The 26317-nt window shown below is 44.0% G+C and overlaps 2 protein-coding genes across 2 annotated transcripts in view; one reads left to right on the forward strand and one right to left on the reverse strand.

The window, feature by feature from the left end:
* Window positions 1-7398, forward strand: part of mrpl22 (mitochondrial ribosomal protein L22) — a 41783-nt gene extending 34385 nt beyond the window's left edge. Inside the window, exon 7 of the mRNA XM_083656599.1 lies at window positions 7129-7398. Coding sequence (XP_083512725.1) covers window positions 7129-7337 — 209 coding nt within the window. The 3' untranslated portion in view covers window positions 7338-7398. The remainder of the gene's footprint in view (window positions 1-7128) is intronic.
* Window positions 7399-10498: 3100 nt separating this feature from the next.
* fam114a2 (family with sequence similarity 114 member A2) overlaps window positions 10499-26317 on the reverse strand; it is a 45192-nt gene continuing 29373 nt past the window's right edge. Inside the window, exons 8-14 of the mRNA XM_083635527.1 lie at window positions 22101-22224; window positions 17895-17980; window positions 17516-17614; window positions 15241-15365; window positions 14993-15065; window positions 14600-14653; window positions 10499-13635 (exon numbers count right to left, since the gene is read on the reverse strand). Of these exons, the coding sequence (XP_083491653.1) occupies window positions 13534-13635; window positions 14600-14653; window positions 14993-15065; window positions 15241-15365; window positions 17516-17614; window positions 17895-17980; window positions 22101-22224 (663 nt within the window). The 3' untranslated portion in view covers window positions 10499-13533. The remainder of the gene's footprint in view (window positions 13636-14599; window positions 14654-14992; window positions 15066-15240; window positions 15366-17515; window positions 17615-17894; window positions 17981-22100; window positions 22225-26317) is intronic.

The raw sequence follows: 26317 nt of genomic DNA on the forward strand, positions 1-26317 counted from the left end.
CGGAAATCAGCAAGCTGACATACTGCTCTTATTAGGCTATCACAAGATCATTTCGCCAGTTTGCTTTAATGTGCGCGAATGATTAGATTATGCCCGCTGGAACATTAAGCAACGTGTGTAGGCTACACTTCGCCCATGATTGAAGGACCGCTGTCGCGGAAAATGACTGGACCCGTTTCCACTTACGTCCCCTTAAGAGCATACCGCTCTTCTGACTGGATCGAAACTGGTGAAATGTCGGGGACGACGGCGTGCCGGCTTATACCGGCACGGCGCCTTTCCCACATGCAGGCATTACACCACGTTCCGGTCATTTTGCGGTACAAAGCGCATGTGGGAAAAGGGCTAATGAGTCACGTTAAACCAGACCTTGTTCCCACAATTATTTTTTACAGTGGGGCATTCAAAAATAAGGTGGATATAATAAGGAAGGATGATTCTGTTTCAAAGGCATATTGCTTAAAGTCGAGCTGAACCCAAAAATGACTTTTCTTTTCTTTTAGTTCAAATACCTGGGTATGCAATGCACCTATTTAACTCATTCATGGCCAAAGACGTCTTTGACGTGTTATCAGGAATAGCCCAGAGGGCCAATGACGTGTTTGACGTGTTTTTGTTTTTATTAGTACAGCGCGTAGTTCAAAGACTTCCCCAGCCTGTGACATGTTATCAGGTCCCTAGCCTCAAAGACAAAGCTGACAACACGTTATCAAACACATACCGCAGCTGTTGTTTTGAAATGGAAGAGGAGGAGAAAACGGAGAAACGCTGCCTGTTGCATAGAGGAGAAACGCCATTGAAACACCCCTCGGCGCGCTGCGCTGGTCGCCTCTGCTGCAGGGCGAACCTGGATTGAGTTGTTCGCAGAAGTCAAACCACACTCACACTGAGTAAACTGTATTGTTGAATGTAAAAAAAGCACTTCATGTATATATATATATATATATATATATATATTTATTTTTTGTCATTTGTGTCATAACGAATAATATTTACATGTCTGATGTCAATACAGTTCAAAAGAAAAAAGAATTGAGAGCGAGTTCTGCCTGAGATTGTGTATTTTACAAAAATGGCCTTTTCTCCTGTTTGTCTTCTCAGAGAGACCTTTTTGGTGAAAACAGGGTGTATATAAATGGCTATAAGTAGAGTACAGAACATGCTAAAAGCTCACTTTTTTTTCCCTGGTGAACCCAGAGACGTACATCTTCATTTTGAGGTATTGCAAATCACTTTGGTGCTAATAGATAATTTACTGTGGGTCTTGAAAGATGACCAACAATTATGAAAATCTTTGGCCTGTGCTAAATATTGGCAGTCCTAAACTGGCCATGAATGAGTTAATAATGTATGCAAAAAAAATCACAAAAATCTAATTTCTTGAGTTTTTCACACTTTTTCACAATAAAAGTTCATTTTTCAAGAATTCATTGATAACAGTAATGTACAGTTTGCTGTACAGCTTGGCTGATGGAGAACTCATGACCAGTAACACTGACCATGACATATCTAGTACTATCAGATTTCTACCCCATTTCAACCAATCATATCACGACAATTGCAGCTGTCAATCAAATCTTTTTTTCAGGATAATTTTCTCTGAAGTAGAAAATGGCGCCTAGTGCCTGTCATCTGGCAGAATTCCTATCCCATAAACTAACTACTAACTTGACCAATTGTTAGAAACATGAACAAAAAACAAAAACTATAATATCTAAGAATGCAAAGAAATGTAACTGGCTCGTTAAAACGCGCATTCCAGGGATATCGTATTTACAGAAATAGCGTAAAAGGCGCGCGCTTGAGAGCGTGGTTGTCAGGGGTCTGCCCTCGGAGATTCCAAGCGGGCGGGCAGTCACTCGCGCCACTCGCGTAGCATGACAACACGCTGAATCCCACTCGATTTTGGGGGTGGAACACGCCATGATTGACCAATGCCAAAGCCAGTCAACAGAATTGTCAAATCAAATCATCGACATGATACTATGACCCGCCTCTCAACTTGTCATCTCAGACAAATTATGTTTTCAGTCTGAAACGGATTGCGACGCACGTGACGAACGGGTTCAGTTCGACTTTAAAGATGCTCTCCTGCAGGCCCGATTTTAGCCTGCTACATTAGGGTGGGCTGGTAGGCGGCAACTTTGGCGGTAGGTTGCCAGAGGTTGTCGGTTCGGGGATGGGGATTAAGTTGCATTATATTCTAATTTATAAAGAACAATTTGAAGCAGTTTGTAGAAGCCATTTCTTTACTTTTACTTTACTTTATTGATATTTAGCAGACGCCTTTATCCAAAGCGACATACAACATGGATTACAACACAGTACAGCAATAAGAAAATTACATAACAGTTTTAGTGAACAAATGTAAAAACAGCAATTTAAATTCAAATATATTTACAAACAAAAGAGCATAGGACAATAGAGCGTGGAGCTAGAGAGGGTTTACAGGGGGGCAACATGAAGACTGAAAAGATGGGTTTTTAACTGCTTTTTGAAAATGGGTAGTGATTTGGCCGTTCTTATTGTAGAGGGGAGCTCGTTCCACCATTTTGGTGCAAGATGGGGAAAAAGTCGTGATCGGGAGCTGTTAAAACCACGTGGGGGGGGAGGGGCAAGGCGTCCTGAGCTAGTGGAGGGTCGGAGTGCGCGATGAGGGCTCTGGAACTTGACCATAGGTTGTAGGTATGGTGGGGCTGTGAGGTGAACTGATGAGTAGGCCAGAACAAGTGTTTTGAATTTGATCCGTGCAGTGATGGGAAGCCAGTGAAGTTCATGGAAAAGCGGGGTGATGTGGGAGAATTTTGGTAGGTTGAAGACTAGACGGGCTGCAGCATTTTGTATAAGTTGGAGTGGTTGAGTGGCGGAAACAGGGAGACCGGCTAGTAGCACGTTGCAGTAATCCAGACGTGACAGAATGAGTGACTGAATGAGGAGTTGAGCTGCTTGTCTGGAGAGGAACGGGCGAATGTTGTAAAGGGCGAATCTGCAGGACCGGGCTATTGCTGCGATGTGGGAAGTGAAGGACAGTTGGTTGTCAAGAGTGACTCCGAGGTTTCTAGCTGTTTGTGAGGGAAAGACAGTAGTGTTGTTGAAGGAGATGGAGAGGTCAGTTAGAGGACAGTCTTTGGCAGGGAAAAGGAGAAGCTCGGTTTTTGCAATGTTGAGTTTGAGGTGGTGGTTGGACATCCAAGTGCCAATGTCTGTGAGGCAAGCCGAGATCCGTGATTGAATTTGAGTGTCAGAGGGGGGGAAGGAAAGGAACAGTTGGGTGTCGTCGGCATATGAGTGATATGAAAAACCATGGGATGTGATTACGTGGCGGAGTGAAGTCATGTAAAGAAGGAAGAGAAAAGGACCAAGGACAGAACCCTGAGGGACACCCGTGGAAAGAGTGCAGGGGGTCGAAAGGGATCCTCTCCAGGAGACCTGATAGGAGCGGTGGGAGAGATAGGAAGAGAACCAAGAGAGTGCAGAGCCAGTGATACCCAGGTCGGAGAGAGTAGTGAGGAGAATTTGGTGGTTGACTGTGTCGAATGCAGCAGATAGGTCGAGAAGAATGAGAACTGAGGAGAGGGAGGCAGCTTTGGTGGAAAGAAGAGACTGAGTGACGGAGAGGAGAGCAGTTTCAGTGGAGTGGGCGGGTTTGAAACCAGATTGGTGCGGTGAATTCGGAGGGGTTCAGTTAGCCAGGGGGCGGGGGGTGAGGATCGGGCGGGTTTGGTGATGAGTGGGCAGAGGGAGTCGAGGGCAGTGGAGAGAGAGGATAGGAGCAAAGTGGAGGCTATGTTGGTTGAAAGAAGAGAAAATTGCAGGGCTGAGGGGAGGAGCGAGAGGGCAGCAGAGGAAAGGGTCGTCGGAGAAAGGGATCGGAGGTTGCGACGGGTGGTGATAGAGTGGGTGGGGGTTGGCTGGGTGGGGGGGCTGGAGATCGGAAGGGAGAAGGAAATGAAATAATGGTCAGATATAGGGAGAGGGGTGACAGTGAGGTTAGTGGTGGAGCAGGAGCGGGTGAAAATGAGGTCAAGTAGGTTTCCAGCTTTGTGAGTGGGGGGGAGACTGAAAGGGCGAGGTCGAAGGAGGAAAAGAAGTTAAGGAAGTGGGAGGAGTGAAGAGTGGATGTCTGTATGTTGAAATCTCCCATGAGAATGAGTGGTGTGTTATTTTCCGGGAAGAAGGAGAGCAGGGGATCCAATTGTTCTAGGAATAGGCCAAGGGGTCCGGGGGGACGGTAGATGGTGATAATGAAGAGTTTGACAGGTAAGGAGACAGTGACTGCATGGAATTCGAAACTGGAAGTGGATAAATGAGGGGGAGGTGTAACAGTGTAGGTCCAGTCAGAGCAGATGAGGAGTCCCGTCCCCCCTCCGCGTCCTACGGCTCGGGGGGTGTGGGAGAAAGAAAAGGCGGAGGAGAGAGCTGCGGGGGTGACGGTGTTGCCAGGTATGATCCATGTTTCAGTGAGGGAAAGAAAGTGAAGGGATTGGGAAAGGGCGTGCGCTGAAATTGTTTCCGTTTTGTTAACCGCTGACTGGCAGTTCCAGAGCCCTCCTGCAATATTAAAAACATTAATTTCCAGAGTTAAGTGTAATGGGTACACCAAATTGTTCCAGTAGGAGCCACCTACTTGTGACAGCTTCCCAGATATGGGAACATGACATTATAATGTTTATGTTTACTATGCGGGACCAACAACTTATTTTATTTACCTTATTGCACTGACAGATAATTTTACTAGTTTCAAATATTTGGGTTTTCAGGATGATAGGCCTATAACTTGTCGCAGAACATGTATTTTGGTTTATTTGGTAAAAGTGGAAGTGTATTCCTTCTGGTTTTCTTCATTGTTCATGATTTTGTGGAAAGCATTCACTATAGACAGTCAGTTGGAACAGTTGACAGTTGAGACAAGTACTTTGGTGTGTGAGAATGCACTACACGATTTTCTCGCCACAAGGCAGTACTTGTGAGCAAGTGGCGACTGTTGTAAACGGGATAGAATAAGTAGTCTTGAATACCGTAGCAGTAACTAACACAGCAGTTGTCAAGCAGCAGAGAACGTGCAGCCAGACAGAGAAAAGTCCATAAATCTGCATGAAATCTCTCGCTGCAACATACTGAATTTTTCTATTGGTTGGGGGTGAAAAGAAACATTGTAGGCGGAGGTCCCAGCATTCTCTGGGGCACATGTGTTTATTAATGTGCTTTGGGAGGTTAATTAAAGGACTTCCTGTTCTATATGCATGATGTTTGTTATCTGCAAGGTTATGTGTCGACTAATAGTGCTGTTCTGCATGTTAATTACATTGCTTCACAATGTTGAAAAGTTAGCACCATGGGTGAGTCGGGTGTGCAGTTCAGTGACCCCCTCTGAGATGCTGTGTGTGGGTGAGTGTGTTCTAATGCAATAAACGGTATTTCCTGTAGTCTTGTGTTGTATGGGGCGCAGGATCTGCTAATAAAACGGAGGTCATCTCTCTCTGCCTGTGCTTGCTGCAATATGTTTCCTAACTTTTGATTGGGTGGACAAGACTCATGTCTGAGTGGGCATTGCCCAGCCCTGTCCATAGCTGAAATTGGCCTCGCTCTCCTGTATCTATTCAAGGTTTTTCCTGCATAGCCGAATTTTCGGTGGCCCCCAAAGGCCCAAGCCACCTCCCAAAGGCCTGATGTATTTGAGTTTAGGACAACCTTGACTGCATTACTGCATACTAACTAGGGATGCACCGATCGATCGGCACGTGACCGGAAATGGCCGATTTTCACGTGATCGGCCTCGATCGGTGATCTGCGCCGGTCACTCTAAATAGCCGATTCTGTGAGCCGATTTTCACATGACGTGCGCGCACCCCAAAACACTGAGACAGGCACCCAGCCACCACACCACACACGCCAGCATACCTTCCTCGTTGTGGAATTTTTTCACTGTCAGTGAAGTAGACAAAGCTCGCAGTTTGTCACACATGCTAGTCGAAAATAAGCCGTGGAGACAGAGGTGCGGCCGAGTCCCGCTCGGCTGGAGTCCAGTCTGAGCGGCTCGCTTCACCTCACTGGCCCCTCTCTCTCTGCTCTCTCTCCCCGGGAAGCGGTGCTCCAGCAACCCGCCACCGCGCACAGCCGGCTTGGCGAGGTGAACGCGAGCATTGTGTCCAGTATAACCATCCCCTGACCTGCCTTCTCCATTCCACATCAGCGCTGCTGCCTCAGCCTATCAGTCATGTTGTAACGTGGATACAGGACAGACTATTTGTTTCGTATTGCAAATAGAACGACGGACATAATAATAAAAATGCATCGGACTCACAAGTGTGCAAGGTTTTCTGTGCGTGACAATCTTTTTTCGGATGGCAGATTAAAAAAAACACATACGAAACTTCGGACTGTGTGTAAACTCTGTCTGATATTCAGACTGAAGATCGTTACTGTAACTCATACACTCATTTCCCCTCTACTCAAGAGGACTGGTCTGGAGCCAGTCTATAAACTCCTTGTCCATGGATCATTTTGATGTTCTGTTGCACCTCTTTTCTTTTGGAAAAGTAAATGCATGATAGCTGTGGGATATAGGCTATTGGATTTAATTTAATTTTTGTATTCATTGTATTTGCACAAAAAAGCTCTGTCCAGTAGCCTAACCTGGAACAGTTATTTTGAGATGTGTTTGAGTGAGATGGTCCTACTTCATGCAAATGATAAGAATTGTTCTATGAATCTTAATTTTCAAACAAAGTTACAAAAACATTTGTGTAAGCTGTCAATTGTTGTTCTTAGAAAGAAAATCGGAATCGGCAAAAATCGGTATCGGCAAGTCAGACTATTCAAAAATCGGAAATCGGAATCGGCCAAGAAAATGGCAATCGGTGCATCTCTAATACTAACTCAAAACCAAGCATTTGTACTGTATCCTTTTAGATAATTTCATCATCATAGTTAAAGGCCCCATTTGTTCGTTCAAATGGCTTCCTTTCTAAAACTTGGGGTGCTGTAAAAACACATTGCTCCCAATGCTCCATAAGTTCTGACGATTGATCCAGTGAGATCTCTCTTTTTTATATTTCTCTCCAAGGATTGTAGCTAGTTTTTGAGAATCAGAAAGTAAAGTCAAACTCTTGTTCTCCTCCCCTCCAGCGGAGTCGTTTTCGGGTAAAGGGAAGTACCTGAAGCGGATCCGGTACCACGGCAGGGGGATGTTTGGCATCATGGACAAGGTGCACTGCCACTACTTTGTGAAGCTGGTGGAGGGTCCACCGCCCCGGGCCGAGGAGAGGAGTAGCCTGGACCAGGCCAGGGAGTACGTCCAGGGACTGAGGAACCGCACCATCACCCACAGTCTGTAGGCCACACAGACTGACATGTTTCTGTTCCTCATGTGTGTGATTTGTAAATAAATAAATTGTTACTGGGACCCTGTCATATCATGTTGTTTTTGTGTGTTTTTTTCAGTGATATTTTCTGACTTAAATTGTCGAGTTTAGTCTAGAACAGAGGTTTTCAAAGTGGGAGGCGGGCCTCCCCAGGGGATTCCAAACAGTTTCAGGGGAGGCTCAGTGAATGGAAGTGAAAAAATGTTACATTAGGTATCAACATGAGATCACATAGAATAGCAAACTGTTTTTCTCACTTTCACAGTCAGAAACAAATAAATGCCTTCAGATGACCCTTTTTACTGTATTTGGTGTAGTCTGAAGTAGGACAAACAGCAATATCAGGCTATCTTATTGAATGTCTATGGGATCAAATAACAATCATGATCAGGAACTTTTTCATAAAGAAAGAAAAAACATCGCATGGATGCATAACTGGGACGTATCCTCAGTGATGTACCCTGGGGTCATAGGATGTTTCGGGTCTCGCAACATCATACACCCTCGCCCAGGTGACCCAGCCGGGGCTGGCCAAGCCCCAACTTACGTCCCAGTAGCTACCCACGGTCAGCCCTATAGGGAGGGTCGAAGGTGGTCATGCGGTCAGGGCCACTCAATACGCTGCTCCGGAACTACTCTGCCGGGACCGGGGGAGGGAGAGGGCTCTGGTACGTAGAGGGACCGGGCTCTGTGGGTTGCCACCCGGCCGGGTTCCTCCCTCGTCTCACCAGGTCTACGACCTGTGCGCTGCACCAGAGTCCCCCGCTCCAAACATCTCATTCCGAGGTGATGGTATCTTAGTGGACACCATGCAGTACCAGTACTTGGTGGCACTGCAGTCTCCACTTGCGGCTTGAATGGCCCTCCTAAAAGGCCTCTCGTGGGTTTTTGGGCTTCTTCCTCACGGAAGACGCAGGCTGGGGAGCTAACCCATACTGCTACCCGGGTGCCGTCCCTGTTCCGGCTGTCAACTGACTCTCCAAGCTTTGTCTGAGGGGAGGCCCACAGTCGCAGATTTTGAAAACCCCTTGTCTAGAATTTATAGTCATTTATCACAGTCAAGTCTCAAAGGCTCACGTCATATACCATACGACATCATGCATAGCCTACGCATGTAGCCTAGATCCAGTACTAGGTCATACATATTCTGGTCCAAATAAAGATACAGAATGCAGATTTGCTGTCTACTTTAAATAGGCCTCTCTTGCCATCTGCTGGATAAATAATATTACAACATGTCAAGCCAAAAAGATGAGGTAAATACATGAAAGTTATTTCACCTGCCAAGTGCACAAAGCATGCAAAAATAAAGACACAATTCAAAATCTTACTGGATGGCAAAAGTAACTAAAAACACTTCCCATTTCCCTGCAAACTGTTTTCATCCATTAATTCAAGAATCCTTTTCAAAGTGAAGGTTCGCAAAAACATCTCTCATTTAACAGTCCACCTGTAGGCTACCACGAATGTTGTATAAGAAGATCCACGATCTGTCCCTTGATCTGGTTTGGCTAACCAGATAATTGCCATCTAGCTGGATTCTAGTTAAGTCATACTACGAATGTAGTTCGCCACTCGTTAAGTGGAACCAGGTTTTTCTAATCAAGCTGAGAGCTGCACATGAAAATGCCCACAGGAGCTCGTGCCCGCAAAAGAGGCTTGGTTTTTAACAACTGCCAATCACAATGCAATATGGACTGCTCCAGCTTCTACAGCGCCAGACACGCCTAGTTCATCATTCATTCAAAGCGCAAATCGTGAAGCTTTACTACTGTATGTCAGAATCAAAATCTGCGTTGGATATTATTAGTCTGTTCCCAAATGACTGTCTAAAGTTACCACTTTTATTCACATCAGTAATTTCTTTGAAGAGCGGTTTCTGCCTCCACGCTATCTACAGCAGCTCAATTCACCCTCTCAATAAACTCAATATAACCTGCATGTCTATTTCCAAAATCCATAGGAGTTTTTAGACTATTTAGGCTCAATGAATAATAATGATCTCATGATGTGTTTGGTCGCACTGATGGAATAATTCCTATAGGCTAATAGGTTATCAATAAAAAAATAATGATAATAAAATTAAAAAACGCTGCTGAACTGAATTGACACGGTACGTGCGGGCATAGATTTCATCTATAAAAAATAGCCTATTTTGTGGTCACATATCTCCATATTTAATACAATGACTGCTGGAAATAATATGAAGTTCAATCATATCATACAGGCCAAAAGCAACACAGTTGCAGCTGCAGATGGTAAGTAGTAGGCTATTCTGACATGTATGACCATGTCCAACCCAACGTCAGCAGCTCCATTGCGCACACAGCACCGTGCTCTTTGGAGACGTTTATGTATTTTTATGCCGGTTTAGTGCTATTTCTCCACTCACCATTCAGCTGCAATCGATCGGTGGGGTCAAACAACGTATCTACTTGAGTGCACAAAAATTAATATATAAAAACATATTCCAAAGTGGTAAGTAGGGCTTCATTTAAATGTAGCCTGCAACAAGTGCAAGGCTAATCAGTCCTCGATTAATTCAACAGGAGCCATTTTTTTTATTTTCTTTTGAATGCAATGTATTTTTCATATGGGGACCATATGAATGGTGACTCGCTGTTTCCAGAGAGCCGACTGGTAAGCAGGTGGGTCTTTCATGGGTTTTGATCTTATCCTCTGAACTTAACCTGCTACAAAGCAGGTTAGCCATAGAGCATAAGTTGCTATGGTGATCTATCTCGGTAAGAAGTCGTGGTACGACAAACCTATAGGGTTAAACCTGAAGTTACCTCGCTAAGCCACTAATCTTGCTTCGTGGTACACCCCACTGGTTTTGAAGATTTCGTTTATTTAATGTTAACAAAATATTTTCAATCAGTTTTCAGACATGACTGGCCAATATTTCATTAAAGGACAAACCAATAAACTTACTGAATCTGATTGCTGGACACTTGAAAGTTACGACGATCATGAAAGACAATGTCAAACAAAAGCAAAAAAGTATGATAATCAAAACAGTTATCGTGTGTGTGTGCGTGTGTGTATTGCTGCCCCAAAAAAGACCAAAGATCACTTCACATCCCCACAACAATAAAGACAACAATCTGATTAAGAAAGCATATTTATTTGAAAACCATTTCAAATATCTGACAGTTATTGTTTGTATATTGCTCCAAAAAAGACCAGAGATCACTTCACATCCTGACAACACATTCAAACTTTCATGGAAGAAAAAAATGTTTCATCAGGCAAAAAACCCCACCTGAAATGGCTATTCTGAGGTTTCATGAATAATATATTTAACAACAGAACTACACCAATCCAGACATAAGCCTTACTGTATTAATTAAAATTCAGAATCACAATCCATACATTAGGGATTTGGAAATGTACTTCTTCACACTTGTTCAGCATGTAGGCTACTGTACATGTGTCTCAGAGAGATACTGTATATGCATAGAAACAAAGTCATCATGACATTAGAGCTGCAACAATTAATCAATTTATCCATTAGTTGTCAACTATTAAATTAATCACCAACTATTTTGATAATTGATTAATCGATTTGAGTAATTTTTTAAGATTTTTGTTTGTCTGATTCCAGCTTCTTAAATGTAAACATTTCTTTCCTCTATGACAGTAAACTGAATATCTTTGAGTTGTGGACAAAACAAGACATTTGAGGACGTCATCCTGGGCTTTGGGGAAAAAGTAGTCTCGCTGGCCAGCCTCCCTCCCTACCGTGAGAAGAGTCTGGCGGCGCAGGTATCCATTGTGGGATTGCGATGGGCGGCGCTTGGCGGCAGTGCCCTTAGAAAATAGTTTCCAACAATCCAACTTGCCATTTTCAGCGTGTAGCAACGAGCTAGCGTGTAGGTTTCTGCCGTTAGCTTGCTAGCTAGTTAGCGTTAGCACTGTTTACAGCGACACACAGGGAGCGGAAGCCGCTCTGATTGACATGGTCGGAGCCAATGACGGAGCTTGTAATAAGCCGAGAGCTGACATCCGGCCGTGACTGAAACAGTCGCTCCAATGGGGAGCAGCTGTAGAGCAAGGGAGGGCTTATCCCAGGACCCAGTAGCCTGTTTCCGTGCAGCCAGACGACTGGAGAGGATGCTGGCCAGCGAGACTATAGGGAAAAAGTGATCGACATTTTTCAACATTTTGTGACATTTTAGACCAACAACTAATCGATTAATCGAGAAAATAATTGACAGATTAATCAATAATGAAAGTATTCATTAGTTGCAGCCCTACATGGGTCCGTGTACTTGGCGGCCATCTGTTTTTCATTTTGAAATTGTGAAACAAAAAACGAGTCGTTTCCCGTTTTTCTTTGATAATAAAAAAAACGGAAAACGGGCCGTTAGGCTATCCATTATCCTTTATCCCGTTATCCAATTTAATTTGATGTACTTGTAAATGGAAATTGGGAATTAATACCCATGTGGAAAACTCCTTTCTCAATTTTGTCTTAATTTCTTCTCTGTAACCCGGAAGCGATATTTTTTTCCCCATGATTGGGTGACTGCACTCGGCTGCTCTCGCCTGCTTTCCAGGCGAGCCAGAGCCATCTCAAATGAGCATAGCCGATTGTTTCATTCAATGTCAAAGGTGCAGCGAAAATGTTAGTAACGTTGCAGTTAAATTGTTTATTTTGTTTAATTATGTGCAACATGTCGTGCAGAACATGCAGCAAAGGGACAGAGGAGGAGCAATTCCTGATGATGATGCTGACTTTGGAGGTCGGGGAGCAATTGATCGCTATTAATTTTCACCAACATCAAAACGTTTTGAACCATTTTATTTCATGGTACAACACGGGAATTTTACATAATTGTACATCTATTGGGGAATAAAAAAAACAGTGGGCTACTTGCAACTAGTTGTCATTCATACTTCATACTGGACATTCATACTTTTCTATTAATGACTACAGTTAGTTGTTACTGAGGCTATAAAGTTACTGTGGATCATCTAAGAATCTGTTCATAACCATGATGTCAGCAAATGCAAAACGACTATTAAATCAACAAGCATGAAATGGCAGATGGCAGCATAATCAGAGGTTATGATGGGATCATATTCATATAGCCTAGTTGAACTTGAAATTGCAGGAAAGCAAAGCGAATGTGAATGGATGAACAATGTTTGACGCTAGGCCAATCAGAGGCAGAGATGGGCGGGTCATGCCTTTGCCAAAATATCGTTTCCTGGTCACAGAGAAGAAACGAACACAAAATTGAGAAAGTTTCCACAGTTTTCCACATGGGTATTTTAGTTCCCAATTTCCATTTACAAGTACATCAAATTAAATTGGATAATGGATAACGAGTTGTTTTCCGTTTTTTATTATCAAAGAAAAAATGGGAAACAACTTGTTTTTCGTTTCTTTTCAAAACGAAAAACTGATGGCCGTCAAATACATAAACATACATGACACTGCGCACAATAAAGAGAGAATTACTGTATATCCTAAATACATTTTGCCAGGAAAGAAAGACAACCAGTTCTCTTAGGCAAAACAGAGACTTTTTACAACAGTTACCAACACGTAGTGCGTCTTAAAAGTAGTGTACATACTGTACATATGAATACAAAGCAAAAAAGATGACTGATGACTAACTGATTGTTTAGTGGGGATGATCCGCATTAGATCAAACTATCCCATGCAGGGAGGTGCTGCTGGCTAATGAGTCATGCCAAAAACATGAAAATACCTGCGTCTTGCAGGGCTTTTATCTCGAAAATGAACGACAGCTCCGCTACTTTCTCCGCTTTGTTCCCTTTAGACTGGAGTTGAGAGATCGTCATTAAAACACGAATTCCATTAACTTCCTCAATACTGTAGCTCCATCCTTCCGTCCTTTTACTTGTGCTTTACAAATAAAGCAGCAGTTGAAATAAAACCCGCAATGAGTAAACACTGTTTGACAGTAACACACACTCTTCCTCCCAGGCGTCAAATTGCCTTTTGTGTTGAACCAAAAACACGGCAGAGTAAAAGCTGATGTCAGCGGGTTTTAAAACTTTAATGCTGCGTCGATCAATGCTCTGCTTTGATAAGAATCCCTGCTTTTCTTTTCTTCGAGGCATGGTTCTGCGATCACTGCTGGCTGGACTCGTGGTTCTACACTCACTGCTGGCTGGAGTCGTGGTTCTACACTCACTGCTGGCTGGACTCGGTGCTCCTCTGGATGTGGGACACCTCCAGTATGGGCAGCAGCAGCTGAAAAGCATCCTGGATGTAAGACGCACTGTTGGATGCCTGGAAGATCACAGATGTTTGTTAACCTGTGGTGCTCTGGCTTTCTTTTGAAATGTACAAATCAATGGCTATAAATCCCTGGAATGTAGGTTTATACACACACGCATCTACAAGCACCATCTCACATTCAATTTCTCTCTTGATCTGTCTCTCTCTCCACATTGACACATGTTAACTCCACCTCTGTGCTCCAAAATACATTATTTTTTTAGGAAGAAAAAAGGTCCAGTACATTATTTTTTATTGGCTTGTGCCACTGCGTCCAAAGTTCAGTCCAAGTTTAACTTTTTCACTGCAACATTGTGGTGTATTTTAGATACATGCTGATACTACTATGATATAATGTGGCAAAGGATTAATATAGCTCGACCAGTGATTCAACTTGAGCCGGAATACGTGTGCGTTAAAAAGTTTGAATGCACACACCTGCCGGCCAACCAGAAAAGAGTATTCACCCAGACCAAGGGCTTTCAAAGTGGGAGGTGGGCCTCCCCAGGAAGGCTCCAAGCAGTTTCAGGGGAGCCTCAGTGAATGGAAGTGAACATTACTTATTAAAATGAGGTCATAGAATAGCTTAAATGTGTGTGATTTGATTAAAGAGATAGTTCAGAGATACAGTAGTTTTGGGGAATTTGACAGTTTTTCCCACTTTCCTAGAGTCAGAAACCATAAAATGCCTTCAGACAGACCTTTTTATCTATGTAACAGCAATATCAGGCTATCTTGGCTCAATTGTTGAGTGTGTATGGGATCAAATAACATAATCATGATCCCATATGCATCCAGGATTTGAGTGGTGGGGGGGGTCCTTTTTCCAAGCTTTGTCTGGGGGGAGGCCCACAGTCTCAGACATTGAAAACCCCTGACCCAGACCATTGTATCAAGCTAATGTCGAAGCAGTGATCTAACAAACTAATTCAATTCTCTGTATGTGATGTGAGTGCAGTGACGATGAGACACAAACCTCTAAGAAGACTCCTGTTATTAGTGGATTGAGGACGTCCGCCTTCTCATTGGACTGTACAACAGACAGAGTGATTAGGTCTGATTAGCATTGACTCTCAGATTAACCAAACACAACACAGTCATGTAGCCAAATCTTTAATGAGCTATGCCTTGATTAAAAATAATAATAATCATATAGGCAGTAGCAAAACAGATATTTGTTTACCGGTATCTAAAAATGTTTTGTTTTGATTATTACTTCAATGTTTTAAAAATACAGATACAAATATTTAGTAGGCTGTGTTCTTAATGTCCATAATGAGTTCTACTTTCATATCAACAATTTTTTTGTAATGTTAAATGTAACATTTTGGAACAAAATGCACAGTAAAGTCAGTAACATCAGCCTTACTCCTGCTGCTGTCAGGCAAGAGGTGAACTTCTTGGACATCAGGGAGATTTCTTTACACAAAACAACCATTAACCTGAGGACATATGAAAATATGGCATATGACATTATGGCAAAAACAGAAGAAATATGAATTATGACATTTTAGATTGCAGAGTGGAACTCGACCCTTCCACACATATTCAAAACTGAGACACACACACACACACACACACACACACACACACACACACACACACACACACACTTACTGTGAGAGCAGGCTGGCCTGTGTGTTGCTGTTGGAGAAGAGGATGGTCTCTGCCAATTTGTGGAAGAGCTCGATGGATCGAGCCGTCAGCTCCGCCAGGCTCCTGATGGCCGCCGCGTGAACCTCCTGACAAGAGTCAAGAGACAACGAGATCTAACAAGATCCTCCAAGAGTCAACAAGATCCAACAAGACTCTAAGAGATTAAGCAGTGATCACACAGCGCTGAATGGACCGGAACACCACGCAGAGGAAAACACATGCATGCAATGTACGGGCGTCCAGGTAGTGTAGCGGTAGATTCCCTGCCTACCAACATGAAGGTCGCTGGTTCGCGCCCCCGTGTTACCTCCAGCTTATTCGGGCATCCATACGGGCACGATTGGCTGTGTCTGCGGGTGGGAAGTCGGATTGAGGGTATGAGTCCTGGTCGCTGCACTAGCGCGGCGCCTCCTCTGGTTGGTCTGATCGGGATGGAAGGCAACTGGTGGGAATAGTGTGATCATCCCACGTGCTACGTCCTTCCGGTGAAGCTCCCTGCTGTCAGGTGAAAAGAAGCAGCTGGCAACTGCGCATGTGTCAGAGGAAGCATGGTGCTAGTCTATGGCTCTCCCCAGATCGGCAGAGAGTGGAGCAGTGACTGATGCAGCAGGGGGAAAATTGGCCAAGTACAATTGGGGAGAAAGAAAATCAGAAGAAGAAGAAATAATAATAATATGCATGCAATGCACAATTATCCAGAAATATGTAAAATGTTATCTTTCTTAAAACAAGTGGGGGGGGGAAAGCTACTGATAGAGTGAGATCATTTCCAACGTAAAGCAGAGGGCTTATTTTGTGATGATAACCAGCTCATTGCATAGTATCCTGCTTATTACATGGCTTCTTAACTCATTGAGTGCCAATGACGTCTAAAGACGTCAATTCAAATAGTAACGTAGAGTGCCAATGACGTCTAAAGACGTCAATTGCGTTTTTTGACGGTGGGACGTGGATCAAAGCCTGATGCATCTCCTGTAAAAATATGGGAGATGTCGAATGTGTATAAGCTATTTTATGGACCCATTAGGTGGCGACAGTGCTCTCCAGATTAGAGAAAGGTGAGGAAAAAACAGAGAAGAAGTCATGGGGAAACGGAAACCGCATCGGTATGCATCGATATGTATGAAGCATAACGTTAGCTGTGCCTGTGAACAGCAGCCAATCTGCTGCCACAATTGAGCCCCTCCGTCTCCGCTGCGATAGCCCCTCCACATGATTAGTTGCCGACACCAGCGTCTTTCTGAAAAGTTACATTATTCTCAGCTGGAAGCGCTGGGAGCCGGCGACAAAAACGGCGGAACGCTGTGAAAAAGCTGGGCGTAGCGCACTTTTCAGTGCAGAGCAAACGCAGCAGAGAGCCACCAGAGACACTCCCACGGAGGAGTGTGCAGTTGAGGGGGGTGGGGCACGCAGGGCAGCATACAACACCCACCCAGACAGCAGGAGGCTCGATGGACAGATTTACAAACACAAGCTAGAATATCTGATGCCCACCAGCAGTAAATCAAGACCAGCAAGAAGGTGTAGGGTCTGCGCACGCAGGGGCCAGCGCTGCTGGTTGCAGCTAAAAAATATTATTTTGCCAAACAAAATTCCTTTGTTTTCACTGTTTTATTGAAGGAAATTATTTTTGAGGTGTCACTACATCAGAAAATATTAGCTTCAGAGTCAGTGATGTGCTTGAAATGCTTCATTTCACAAAAGGCTGATTATCTCAGCTTCTAGTTTGAAACGTCTGTTTTTGCTGAAAACAACCTATCTTCTCCGGCTGATAACTAAAGAACGGAAAATGATATCAATAAACTTTTTTTTGCTGATGATACAATAGAGTCTCATCGTTCTTTGGGCGTGTTCGGTGTTTACATAGTAATATCACACAATATTCTGTGGGCCTCGAGATATCACTGAAAACGCTCTGAAAGGGCTGGCACTGGGAGCATCCGTTTTCCAAAAGTGGCTGGCACTCAATGAGTTAACAACGACATTAATAATATGACACAAAATACTGATTTAAAATGATTAGGTTGGATTGTAACCATAACAACATCTGTAGCAGAACTCATAGAAGAATACAGCAAACAAATCTGAATCAGCCTCAAACCAGCAATCAAAATTTCATGCTTTTTTTGGGGGGGGGGGGGGGATTCCATGTTTCTAATCAGTGAGCCGAATGGGCATAATAACTGTAATGTTTAATTAAAAAAAGAAACGTATATGAAAGTCAATATTTCCATACCTCTACAGATAATGTTTTCTTCACATCCTCCTCCATTCCTTCCTCTTCTTTGAATGGTTTGGTCATTTCGGCAATCTTGTTGCATGTGCTCCTACAAGCCTGGTTGGGGGTAAACACCTCTTCTTATTAGATAAGATAATAGAGAGTTTGTGAGAATGGACTGTAGCAGAGCTGTTACCCTAAAAATATTAGTTCAAATCTATCTGCCATCCACTGTATTAAATTAACAATCTCCAAAGGGGGGAGGGGGGGTTTGGCAACACACACAGATTGTAATTAAACTCAAAGCATGTCATGTAAGTCAAATATATTCAATTGAATTGGATCGGATTTAATTGAATGAAATCCAATGGAAAACACAGAAATGTGCGGCTGGTACCTTGCCAAGTTTGTCTGCTGTGGCAGAAACATGGAGCCCATCCAAGGCTTCCACTAATTCCCTCTCAAACTCTGATCCATCTGCATCTGGAACCAGACATAAACAAACTGAGCCATCTGCATCTGGAACCAGACATAAACAAACTGAGCCATCTGCATCTAGAACCAGAAATAAACTAACTCTGAGCCATCTGCATCTGGAACCAGACATAAACTAACTCTGAGCCATCTGCATCTGGAACCAGAAATAAACTAACTCTGAGCCATCTGCATCTGGAACCAGAAATAAACTAACTCTGAGCTATCTGCATCTGGAACCAGACATAAACTAACTCTGAGCCATCTGCATCTGGAACCAGACATAAACTAACTCTGAGCCATCTGTATCTGGAACCAGAAATAAACTAACTCTGAGCCATATGCAGCTGGAACCAGAAATAAACTAACTCTGAGCCATCTGTATCTGGAACCAGAAATAAACTAACTGAGCCATCTGCATCTGGAACCAGACATAAACTAACTCTGAGCTATCTGTATCTGGAACCAGAAATAAACTAACTGAGCCATCTGCATCTGGAACCAGACATAAACTAACTCTGAGACATCTGCATCTGGAACCAGAAATAAACTAACTCTGAGCCATCTGTATCTGGAACCAGAAATAAACTAACTGAGCCATCTGCATCTGGAACCAGACATAAAGTAACTCTGAGCCATCTGTATCTGGAACCAGAAATAAACTAACTGAGCCATCTGCATCTGGAAGCAGACATAAAGTAACTCTGAGCCATCTGCATCTGGAACCAGAAATAAACTAACTGAGCCATCTGCATCTGGAACCAGACATAAACTAACTCTGAGCCATCTGCATCTGGAACCAGAAATAAACTAACTCTGAGCTATCTGCATCTGGAACCAGACATAAACTAACTGAGCCATCTGCATCTGGAACCAGAAATAAACTAACTCTGAGCCATCTGCATCTGGAACCAGAAATAAACTAACTGAGCCATCTGCATCTGGAACCAGAAATAAACTAACTCTGAGCCATCTGCATCTGGAACCAGACATAAACTAACTCTGAGCTATCTGTATCTGGAACCAGAAATAAACTAACTGAGCCATCTGCATCTGGAACCAGACATAAACTAACTCTGAGCCATCTGCATCTGGAACCAGACATAAACAAACTCTGAGCCATCTGCATCTGGAACCAGAAATAAACTAACTGAGCCATCTGCATCTGGAACCAGACATAAACTAACTCTGAGCCATCTGCATCTGGAACCAGACATAAACTAACTCTGAGCCATCTGCATCTGGAACCAGACATAAACTAACTCTGAGCCATCTGCATCTGGAACCAGAAATAAACTAACTGAGCCATCTGCATCTGGAACCAGACATAAACTAACTCTGAGCCATCTGCATCTGGAACCAGACATAAACTAACTGAGCCATCTGCATCTGGAACCAGAAATAAACTAACTCTGAGCCATCTGCATCTGGAACCAGAAATAAAGAAACTCTGAGCCATCTGCATCCGGAACCAGACATAAACAAACTGAGCCATCTGCATTTGGAACCAGAAATAAACTAACTCTGAGCCATCTGCATCTGGAACCAGAAATAAACTAACTCTGAGCCATCTGCATCTGGAACCAGAAATAAACTAACTGAGCCATCTGCATCTGGAACCAGAAATAAACAAGCAACGATGGACAAGGAACCAATTACTCTTTTCTTGTCTTAATCCACAGGCAAAAACTTTTCTTTCAAGTGTAATCGTGTAATACCGTAATTTATTAACAGGAACAGTAATTATTATTATTATTTTTATTTAATTAGAAAAACTAGGGGTGTCAAAAATAATCGATTATAAGATGCATCGCATCGATTCACAAATATCAAAAATCGATTATCGTTTTTTTTATAATCAAATAAAATAGAATGGAAGTACATGCAGTTGTTTATTTTAATTAGGGATCATAATAAAATGCAATTCCAAATGCACTTTTAGTTTAAAAGTAGCCACACAGTGAGAAAAAATAAATCATCTATTGCGGAAAAAAGTGATGCATCGATTTAAGATGCATCGATAATCGTAATCAAATCGAATCGTAGCCCTCTGAATCGTAATCGAATCGAATCGTGAGGCCAGTGAAGATTCACAGCCCTATCTGGAACCAGAAATAAACTAACTCTGAGCCATCTGTATCTGGAACCAGACAAAGAGACTCTGAGCCATCTGCATCTGGAACCAGAAATAAACTAACTGAGCCATCTGCATCTGGAACCAGAAATAAACTAACTCTGAGCCATCTGCATCTGGAACCAGAAATAAACTAACTCTGAGCCATCTGCATCTGGAACCAGAAATAAACTAACTGAGCCATCTGCATCTGGAATCAGAAATAAACAAGCAACGATGGACAAGGAACCAATTACTCTTTTCTTGTCTTAATCCACAGGCAAAAACTTTTCTTTCAAGTGTAATCGTGTAATACAGTAACTTATTAACAGTAACAGTAATTATTATTATTATTTTTATTTAATTAGAAAATCTAGGGGTGTCAAAAATAATCGATTATAAGATGCATCGCGATGCGGACGTGCACGATTCTGCATCGATTCACAAATATCAAAAATCGATTATTAAAAAAAAAAAAAAAAAAAAAAAAATAGAATGGAAGTACATGCAGTTGTTTATTTTAATTAGGGATCATAATAAAATGCAATTCCAAATGCACTTTTAGTTTAAAAGTAGCCACACACTGAGAAAAAATAAATCATGTATTGCGGAAAAAAGTGATGCATCGATTTAAGATGCATCGATATGCATCGATAATCGTAATCGAATCGAATCGTAGCCCTCTGAATCGTAATCGAATCGAATCGTGAGGCCAGTGAAGATTCACAGCCCTATCTGGAACCAGAAATAAACTAACTCTGAGCCATCTGTATCTGGAACAAGACATAAACTAACTCTGAGCTATCTGCATCTGGAACCAGACAAAGAAACTCTGAGCCATCTGCATCTGGAACCAGAAATAAACTAACTGAGCCATCTGCATCTGGAACCAGAAATAAACTAACTGAGCCATCTGTATCTGGAACCAGAAATAAACTAACTGAGCCATCTGTATCTGGAACCAGAAATAAACTAACTCTGAGCCATCTGTATCTGGAACCAGAAATAAACTAACTCTGAGCCATCTGCATTTGGAACCAGACATAAACTAACTCTGAGCCATCTGCATCTGGAACCAGACATAAACAAACTGAGACATCTGCATCTGGAACCAGACATAAACTAACTCTGAGCCATCTGCATCTGGAACCAGACATAAACAAACTGAGCCATCTGCATCTGGAACCAGAAATAAACTAACTCTGAGCCATCTGTATCTGGAACCAGAAATAAACTAACTGAGCCATCTGCATCTGGAACCAGACATAAACAAACTCTGAGCCATCTGCATCTGGAACCAGACATAAACTAACTCTGAGCCATCTGCATCTGGAACCAGAAATAAACAAGCAACGATGGACAAGGAACCAATTACTCTTTTCTTGTCTTAATCCACAGGCAAAAACTTTTCTTTCAAGTGTAATCATGTAATACAGTAACTTATTAACAGTAACAGTAATTATTATTATTATTATTTTTATTTAATTGTTTTGCCGGTGAAGCTTTTTTTCTTTTTTCCATTTTAAAGTTTGAAACGGATAAACGGTAAAAATAAAAATTCCCATTTTGTTTTTCATTGAAAATGGGTTACTTGAGTAACCTGACCCGGTCTATTGTTTTTTTCTTTTTTTTTTTATACTGAATGTTGTGACATTATCTCTGTCTTAACCTGTTGGCACAGGAAAAGATTTGAAAACATACAGAAATACCCATTGTAATAGGTGAGCACATCAATAAACTACAGTACATGTCATATATTTATTTAGGTGGAAATTTAATTTTTTATGGCACAAGGGTGCCCCCCCGCTTTCAGTCTAAACAGGTGGGAAAACTGCTTAATATTGTTTGCCCCGCGACACTGTATGCGGCCCACAACCAAAAAAGTTTGGCCACCCCTGTAGTAGACTGTACTTCCATTTACCATTTTTCTTTGAATTAACTCATGACACATTTGCAGACCGCCATTTCCTCTTTATTGTACTTTTTTAAACATATTATATATAGTTCAGACTCTACCTTTCTTCTCGTCCACTTCCTCGTCATCAAACTCCACCAGGGAGAACGGTTCCTTGATGACATCCAGCTCTTCTCTGAGCCGAAGCAGCTCCTCTCCTGATAGAGTGGTCAGCACTGACTTCACCTACACGTCACACACACACACACACACACAGTAATTGCAAACGTTACTCTAGATGTAGAAGAACAAGAACAAAAACCGGAAAGCGAGAGGTGTAACTTTGTGTGTAATAAAGAAAAGTACTGTGTGTGACAGTTGGGCAATAATCAATACGCCAAATGTTATGTTACTTGATTTGATTGCACTTGCAATGTTGTGATTGTCTTTAGTTAGCTTTCCTACTTCTGTATCTCTGTATATTGACCTGACCGCTACGCTGCATACAGACACTGAGACAGATTCCTCGTATGTAAGTTGCATACTGTGGCAATAAAAGTGATTCTGATTCTGGTTATGTTGCACTACAAAACTCTATAGGTCTATTCACCTTATGTAGCCCCGCCCACTTGACCCCTTTGTGTTACGACTTCCTGTTCAAAACGTCGGCTGTTTTACCTGGTCCAACCAGAGAGATTGTCTCTGGTCAAAGCTAGTGACTCACTGGAAGCAGGCTGCGGGGATAAGCTCTGCCACAGGAAGTGTAACCACAATCGGTTCCGATTGTCTGTTAGTCTCTCAAGCCAGTCTGTCTCTTCTACATAAGGCGAATAGAGAAATTGACTTGTATCTGTCTGTATCTGAATTAAAATGGGCTTCTCCTGAATAGGACAGTAATTGTTTTTTGGTCACTTCCGACTGTATTTTAAATTGGTCGCTGGGTAACGACACATTCTATGGGAGCGAGGCACAATAGAGCTGAACAGTCAGGTGACATCTCTTGCCCCGGAAGTGAGTTTCCCATTCATTTTCAAACTGTGGTGCGGGAGGCGTCCTCGGGACCAAACGATGTAAATCCAAACGATAGTCAGGGTCATACTTCCTCCATTTTCTGCTCGCACCAGACGCTGTCTCCTCTCTCACTGTAGATACTAAATAACCGTTCATTTTTCTCCACCACGGCAAGCATAGCTGAAGTTGTTTTTTCTTCTTCTGTTTTTTCCCCCCATCGCGTCGCACCTTCCCTGAAGCTCTCTCGCGCCGCCCAGGGAAGGCGTGAATCACAGTTTGAAAACCGCTGATCTAGAGGCAAAGTGACCGCCTACTTCCTGCTTCAGCACTGTACCAGAGATTTTTGGTTTGACTAAGTAAAAAAAAAATTATAAGCATTTTACGAAATGTCTATGGGAAAATAAATGGCGGATAAAAATCTTTAGGTTAAGAAATTAACCCCTGTTCTCTGAGACATTTGTGAGGTATCTCACTATGGGAACACGCCCTCTGCGCTGTTTCCTAGAAGCATTTATTGCATTACGCCAGTCCTGACTGGCTGACGGACGTGACGTCTGCTCCCTAGGGGGAGGGACCTTCCCCTACTATAAGAGCCTGACGTCACATCCTTACCCTCAGTCTAAGCAAGCACAACCTCTTCCTCGCTCCAGGCAAGGAGGGCTGTCTGGTGAGATACCTCACAAATGTCTCAGAGAACAGGGGTTAATTTCTTAACCTAAAGTTCTCTTTCAACATTTGTTTCGGTATCTCACTATGGGATATAGAGACTCCCGACAGTGTAGGCGCAGTGACATCCAACCTATAAAATCTGGTGAAGGTGTGAGGCGTTGCCCAGCTGGCAGCCGCACATATCTCCTCCACAGAAATCCCTCGAAACAGAGCCCATGACGTGGCCATTCCACGCGTGGAATGAGCCCGCAGACCCTCAGGGGGAGGAATCCCCCTACTATCATACGCCATGGTAATAGCCCCCACGATCCAGTGTGACAAACGCTGCTTCGTGAGAGGCTTCCCCAAGTGTGACGTAGCCCACGACACAAACAGCTGTTCAGACTTCCTGAAGCCAGCTGTCCTGTCAATGTATATGCGTAATGCCCGCACCGGGCAAAGCGCATTAAGCCGCTCCTCCTCTCCCGAGGAAAAAGGAGGGGGATGAAAAGCATATAGCTCAATAGGGCGATATGGCACTGCCGGGTTGAAAACCTTAGGCACAAAAACAGGATTAGGTCTCATTACCACCTTATCCACCCCTGAAAACCGCATGCATGCCGGATTCACCGACAACGCATGTATGTCACTCACGCGTTTAGCCGAAGCCAAAGCGAGCAACAGAGTGGTCTTAAAGGAGAGTATTTTAAGCTCTACGTGATGTAAAGGCTCAAAAGGTGGGCGTGATAGCGCCTCAAGCACCATAGCCAAATCCCACGGGGCAGCCAAGTCCCTTGAAACCGGGCGCAGGCGTCGTGCCCCTTTCATAAACCGACAAATGAGAGGATGCTGACCCGCCGTTTTGTCCCCAAAGCCTATGTGACACGCCGATATAGCGGCTAAGTACACTTTGACAGTGGAGAAAGCCAAGCCTTTATCCAGCAGCCCCTGCAGAAACGTCAGGATCACCGCTACGGGGCTCTGAAAAGCCACCTCCCCGGCTTTTACGCACCACTCCTCGAACGCGCGCCATTTACCATCGTATGCGCAGCGCGTAGAGGAGGCTCTGGCGCTCTGAATAGTCTCAATGACACTTCGTGGAAGCCCGACAGTAGTCAGATTTTGCCTCTCACGGGCCAGGCCCATAGGGCCATGCGCTCCGGATGAGGATGGAAGATCTCCCCGCGAGCCTGCGTCAGGAGATCTCTGCGGAGAGGCAGAGGCCACGGCGTGCTGCACAGCAGCTGAATTATCTCCGCCAGCCAGGTTTTCCCCGGCCAGCGTGGAGCTATCAGGATCAGAGCATGGCCCCTCTCTCTCACTCTGGCAAGAGTAGGAGTGATCAGCTCTAATGGGGGAAACGCGTACAGGGGGACACGCGGCCACTCGTGTGCCAAGGCGTCCAGCCCCATCGGCGCAGCCCGACCGGTCAGGGAGTAAAACAGTGGGCACTGAGCATCCTCTTCTGATGCGAACAGGTCTATCTCCGCCCGACCGTATTTCATCCATATTTGGGACATCACTTCGCTGTGAAGTTTCCAATCTTTGTAACGGGGGTTGCCTCGGGACAGCAAATCTGCCGCCCGGTTCAATATCCCCGGCACATGGGTGGCTCTCAGTGACAACAAGTGAGAGTCGCTCCACACAGTCAGTCTGTGTGCCAACATGTGAAGTCGGTAGGAGCGCAGCCCACCCTGTCTGTTGATATACGCCACCACCGTGGTGTTGTCTGTTCTGACCAGGACATGCCTCCCCTTCAGGAAGGGTAGGAAATGCCTTAGTGCCAGCGAGACCGCCTGGAGCTCCAGCAGGTTTATGTGAAACCCCCTCAGCTGTGAGCTCCATGTGCCATTCGCCAGTCTGCCCTCGAACACGGCTCCCCAGCCTGTCAGAGAGGCATCTGTCGTAACGACTTTTCTTGCCAGGATCGTCCCCATGGAGACGCCCGTTGTCAGGAAAGCTGTGCGTCTCCAAGGACGCAGGGCGAGCGCGCACGCCGATGAGACGGAGACCCTGTGGTGACCGTGGTGCGTCGGACTCAGGTTGAGTGACGTCACCCACCGCTGAACCGGCCTCATGTATAACCGGCCGAGTGGGATCACCACAAGCGCTGACGCCATCAGGCCCAGCAACCTGAGACACATCTTGAATTTTAGCAGCGCCCCTCTGCGAAAAAGTGTCAGACAAGCCCGAAAGGCTTCCTCCCTTTCCGCCGACAGACGTGCTCTGAAGACAACTGAATCTAGATGCAGACCTATAAAAGTGATCTTTTGAGTGGGGGTCAAAACACTTTTCTCCCAGTTTATTGTGAAACCCAGGGCTCCCAGATGCAGCGTAAGCTGTCTGGTCTGCGCCTGGATATGCTGGGGTGAATCTGCCAGTATGAGCCAGTCGTCTATATACGTTGCCAAGCGAATGCCCCTCTCCCTCAGGGGGGCGATCGCTGCCTCGGTGCATTTCACAAATACCCTGGGACTCAGTGAGAGTCCGAACGGGAGCACCATGAACTCGTAGGTTATTCCTTTGAAGGCAAACCTGAGATACTTTCTGTGAGGCGGATAAATATGGATGTGAAAGTAGGCGTCTTTCAGGTCTATTGATGCAAACCAATCGCCCGGACGCACACTGCGTAATACGGCTGCGTTTGTCAGCATTCTGAATCTGTACCGTCTTAGGTATC

This window comes from Poromitra crassiceps, assembly GCF_964638095.1.
Source record: "Poromitra crassiceps genome assembly, chromosome: 1".
Lineage (NCBI taxonomy): Eukaryota > Metazoa > Chordata > Actinopteri > Beryciformes > Melamphaidae > Poromitra > Poromitra crassiceps.